Raw genomic sequence first — 5,775 nt, forward strand, 5'->3', positions numbered from 1 at the left:
TGAAGGTTCTTTCCAACCTTAATGATTCTATAATTTTGTGATTCAATGAATGTAATTCACAGATTGTTTATAATAAACATTTTTCTGCCTCTTGATTTAAATTAATAAAGAGAAAAGTCAAAAGCCCTCTAGTTCCCATTTATCATTTAAAAAACTTTTATTAAAATATGTTTATAACATCCAATGAAGACTGGGTGTCAAATAAGAATAATAACCAGGAATAATTGATGTTATCACTGCTTACAGCACAAGCAAAAATAAAAAGATTCAGAGAGGCATTGTAAGAATTATTCCTAACCCAGAATATGCTTTACAATGTAAATTTTAAGAAATTCATTGATAGTGAATTCAAACTGCAGTTAGTGAAATTTATTAACTCGTTTGCCTTGGCCTACAATTGTACAGATTAAAGGAATTCTTCTGTTAATGTAAAGCTCTTTAAGATAACATAAACAAAATCCCAGTGGCTGAAAGCTGAATGTGGAAAATTTCAGATGGGAATCACTGAGAATCATTAAACACTGAGAAAATGTAATAGTAAGATATACTGTTAAATCATCATCAAAATAAGAGCAAATGTCTTCCTAGAAGAGGCTGTACTTGAACCAGCTGTTCTAGGGTTTGTTGCAAAATCTGTGGTTTGAATTATATGAAACCACATGATTACTGTGGATCTTTCAGTTGGAAAATGTATGGAAATACTGTGTAGTATGACATTTAATCATTCTATGAAGATCGGAGGCTCAACAGGAAAAAGAGTGTAATTTACTAATATAGATTTTTATTCATTTTGTCCAAAGGGTCTCTGAGATCACAAGACATTCACTACAATGGCTCTGAATTGTCATGTTTTGATAGACCACGGCTAAATGAATATAACCACAGAACTTGTTGCCAGTGCCAGAGAAGCACATCACAGACATGTGGTATGTTAGGTCTACTTCAAAGTAACTTTATGGCATAATGAACATTTTTCTAACGCTTGTGTTGTGACTTTTAACTTTGACTACAGAGCTAACATTGTCAAACTACCCTTTGTCCTAGGCTAATTTCTTAATAAGCACATAGAATTTCTAAGTAGCTATTTGGTTATGATTTTTTTCCCCGTTTTCATTCCGACGACTCTTCACTTTGAAAATAGCTTTAAGTATCTATCCCATTTCTTTTTGATACAAATAGCACTGCATCTGGCTTTGAGACTTAAATTGGTGTGAAGGATTTACCAGAAAGTATCTAAGAACATGATACAAACTTCAAAGGACATTAAAAACCTGAACAATTCAAATAATTGGGATTTTGTGAAGTGGTATCAGAACAGATGCATTTATGATGTTAACAAATACATATTTTAACAGAAGAGCACAGGTTTAAATACCATCCTAACATGTTAACTCCAAATGTGGTACTTCATCTCACATGTACCAAACTGAAAAGTAAATTAATTTAAAAAGTAGATACTCATGACTGGCATCTGTATTACTCCCGGACGAACAGCTTGGCTTTTTCCATTTTAAAGTAATAAATTAAAGAGCCCATTTTTTGCAATAAGAAATCGCTTTCCTCAATCCATATATTATAATGTAACTGGCAAGCTAATACTCAAGCTTGAAAGAGTACAGAGACAAATTTTACACAGAGCTTTAATACTTTTAACATTATTAAATTAATTTTAATTCCTTAGGACCAGTTCACTTGATTCCATCACTGTGCTGTGATGAAACCTGTAGCATGGAGCACAGCAGTCACAATTGTGCCTTCCACTCACAGACTACACTTAATGAAAGGTAACGTAGTTTTATAAATGTCTAAAACATTAAATATTTCTTATGCAGTCAAATTAATATTTATACAGATGCAATAGCTGTTTGGAGTGGAATGAGGGATTTTGATAAACTTTAGCCATATATTCTTGCTTTGTGCAAAAACAGGTTTATGGTGAAGAATCCATTTTAAGTATTAATAAATACTGACATAATATCTCAGTTTCTCTGACAAAGAAGTGACTTATTCTCTCACAAGCAGATAGTCTTCCTTTTACTCCATGGTATCTTAGAGGCTTTAGCAATGCCCTCGTCTGCTTTGGGTTAGCAAGGTGCTGCATAAACCTGTGAATCTAGGGGGTATAAGGTAGAGTTTAGAAGTGTCATTAAGATTTTCTTTTTTTAGAAGCTCTTAACGACTGTGAGATTTGAAATATCTAGTATTTCTCAATTTGTACCAGATTTTAATCATTAGTTTCTCCTGATCAGCCATATATAAATACAGTAGTAGAGTAGTTATTTCTACAGCAGTGCCCTAAGTTGAATACATAAAATTTATGGTGTCATTCAGAGTTTCTTGCTTACAGATTTTAACGCAGGATGTATTTACTTCTTTTAGCTAGAATAGTTTTCCATATAAGGTTTAAATTGGTCTCCATCTGTTTTGTTCTTATGGCCAAATGTAATAAAAAAGTAGAGGCAGCTTCTTCATAGGTATTGTTCATGCAAGGTGACTTAGTGACCTAAGTACAAAATACCTAAATTTTCTATAATAACTTGTTTAAATACCAGCAAGCTTGAGTCATCCTTTTATACCACCAAGGCTGACAAATTGAAAGCTGTGTGCTTTGTGAGGGGTCTTTTGGTTAAGACTTTAAAAATAAATGTCATATCTATGCTATGTGGACATCAAAGATCCTGTGGTTCCTTTCAGTAAAAATTGAGTTTGCTTCAATTTCCTTTGCCAAAATAATGTATTTCCTTCAATTGTGGTTCAGTGTCCCGACTTTTGGCCTCATCTATAAAAACGCTTTGTGTGTATATCAAAGCTATCAAAGCATCACATTTTGGAAATGAGTAAAGCTACTTAAAATCTGTTATAGCCAATGTTAATGTGGGATGAGTTTTGTCACAGAAATTATTGCTGTATATCAGACTTAATACAGTCTTTACATTTTTGTAAATCTGTAGGCAGTTTTTGGAAATAAAAGGTATATCTTTTGGGTTTTGTTAATACTTATTTTGGTATACTGTAGCAAAAAACATTACTGGGCTTTCAGCAGATAGGCATGTATAATGCACTCAGACATCTCAGTATCATCATGCACCTTAAATATATTTGACATAGATAATACTGAGCTTCTACTGCCACTTTCTTCCATTTTCCGTAAAATAAAAATAATCCTTGTGAGAATTAAAAATCCTTGCACTTCATTAATATTCTGTCCTTTCCACATTAAAGAGAATAGGAGGAAAACTTTTCACATTTTGAAGGCTAGACAGAACAAACTGAAAAATCTAAAATGAATGCATGTTCAATATGAAATAATGCGGACAGAGGTTTCAAGCATTCTTCTTGTCTATTCCCTTTCCCAGTCTGAACCCACTTTACTTCTTTTACTTCCATTAGATATTTGTCTAGCCTGCTTTTATTAAAAAAAAAACCAAACCTGGTGTTGCAGATTCTATAGTCTTCCCAACATCTTTCTTGCTACAATTTAAGCTTGTTATATCTTATTTTAACCCACCCCGTTGTGAACAGTTAAATTCCTTCCTCTTCAAAACAGTCTTTGTATCCGAATAGTACTATAGTATGTTTTATCATATTTCTGTTCTTTAGCCTATAAACAACCCCAGCTGTAGTTCATGTTTTCTAAAAGCCTGAATTCACAGTGTGAAGGGCTCTAGGCATCCTCTTTACCTTTAGTAGTGTTCTCCAGAGCTTTCTTCATTTCCAGATGAGGAACAAACTGTATTGCTTTTCAAAATAATTTGTTTGTACAGGATGCCTCTAGAGTATTAACTTAATATAACCCTGTTAAACCTTCTTGAAATACCTACAATTATTAATGACAATAATTACAAAACTGATAATGTTTTCTGGAATGCTTTTGAAGCCATATGCTTTTTATCCTTTTGCAGGGCTTCTGATTCTGTTGGAGAAATGATTCCTACCTTCCTTGGTTCTCTTTCGCACTCTACCTGTGGAGACATTTCAGATGCTTGGCCTCTTATGCAAAACTCGGCTTGTGACAGCATTTCTTTCTGTGAATCATACACAGAACTGGCTGGAGGATCTGCAAAATCCTGCAGTCCTGAGGCTGAAAATGCAGCCACTGTTGAGTTGGGTAATAAACAGGATCTAAGTGGAGTACTTATTTCACCAAAGTCCCTTGATGGAAACATTGCAGAGTCCTTTGAAATATCCAAACATAGAACATGCATAGAAGTTTCATCACTTCAGAACTCAGCGGCTGCTGAAACCCAGCCAAAGACAAAGCATAATGGAACAGCAAGTGACTCTACAGACTGATAAAGAGGTAAAAACCGTAACTACAAAGGAATGAGAATGAGTACTCAAGGCACATAGGGCTAGATAAAAATAGAATTGTAGAAAGCTGTAGGGTTATGTTTCTCCATAGGTTACACCTAGCTATTGCTAAAATAAATTAAAACTCTTAACAAGAGATCCAACAGTTTCACATTTTAAAATAATTGACTGAATTTGAAAGGTCTAATTACTCAGACCGTAATGTTGAGATTATGTGAACCAGAATACAATGGTAAGTCTGTACACTAGTCAGCTTTTATCAGTTATTTTTTAAATAAATTTCAGGGAAGAAATCGGTTTCATAGCCTTATGACCAAACTATTATGTGAAGCTAGTCCTTGTTTATGAGGGAAGAACTGAGGACTTGTCTTTGCTTATTGTAAACAAAGCATAAAAGAAATGCAAGTGTTCATCCAAAAATATTTACAAAGTCTTCTCTGTGAGGTTACTACAGCAATAGCAGAAACAGAAGAGAGAATATCAAATGCTTTTTTATGCCGTTCATATTCCCATGTCATCAGATAAAACATTCCATAAGTTTATCCATAAAATATAATTTAATCTATAAAAGCTCAGTGTTCTAATTCTCAGAGAAAATGCAGGTCTGAGGTCAAAATGAGATGAGGTAATAAAGAACCATCTTTACCGCATAACAATATAACCATCACAAAAAGTCACTCTGCTACTGCTTCATCATCATATCTTTTTTAATATTAGCTGTGCATTATATTTTTAAAATGGCATTTTCTCCTATTGGAAGTAACTTGGAGCAACAAGTAGTTAATCTGTGAAAGGATCCCAAAGTATGGCATGTGTACTGGTGGTGTTACTCAAGGTCTCCTATGCATGTACACAGACACAGGAACAGAAGCAGTTGCCCCTACTATTAATAATCCACCTAACTTAATTAAGAAAATTATGCTATCTGTAATTACGAAAATTTTGAGTCATCTGCAGAATTAAAATTGTCTGCCTTTGATCCTCTTCCATTTGGTCTGCATGCCACTTTCATATTGCTCTTAAATAAGAAGTAGAAGGTAATTAGTATTTAACAAAAAAATATACATATTCTCTAAACATGTAAGTGCAATAGTTAATTTTTTTGTAAATCAATCCTTAATCCCTTAGGTGACATTTTCAAGAGGAGGAAAGGGAGGTAAACAGATTGCTAAGTTAAGATTTTTTTTTTGCCATTGACTTCAATGAAATTCAGGTATCACCCTGAAAATTTACTGCTGTCACTGAAAATATCAACCATATCTATGTCATGCATGTTTTTCTCAATATATTATTTACAGTATATAGTTTTGTCTGTAACAGTGTCTGGCACTAACTGCCAGAATGTCAGATAGCAAGTGTCATATTTTCATTTTAGTATATGCCAAATACCATTAGGTGATAGTTATATTCTCTAGGTGTATATAGGATGGGACAATGACATGGCTGTGACTGCAAATCTTGACG

At 33.6% G+C, this 5,775-nt stretch overlaps 1 protein-coding gene across 1 annotated transcript; it reads left to right on the plus strand.

Moving 5' to 3' along the window:
- Positions 1-800: 800 nt before the first annotated feature.
- Positions 801-4,304, plus strand: LOC104613903 (tumor necrosis factor receptor superfamily member 19-like; the record flags this gene model as incomplete). Its single annotated transcript, XM_010293766.1, has 3 exons — positions 801-926; positions 1,682-1,784; positions 3,903-4,304. Coding segments are annotated over 3 exons (620 nt in total), but the record flags the coding sequence as incomplete, so codon positions are not given.
- Positions 4,305-5,775: the final 1,471 nt, after the last annotated feature.

This window comes from Phaethon lepturus, unplaced genomic scaffold (assembly GCF_000687285.1).
Source record: "Phaethon lepturus isolate BGI_N335 unplaced genomic scaffold, ASM68728v1 scaffold52508, whole genome shotgun sequence".
Taxonomy (NCBI): domain Eukaryota; kingdom Metazoa; phylum Chordata; class Aves; order Phaethontiformes; family Phaethontidae; genus Phaethon; species Phaethon lepturus.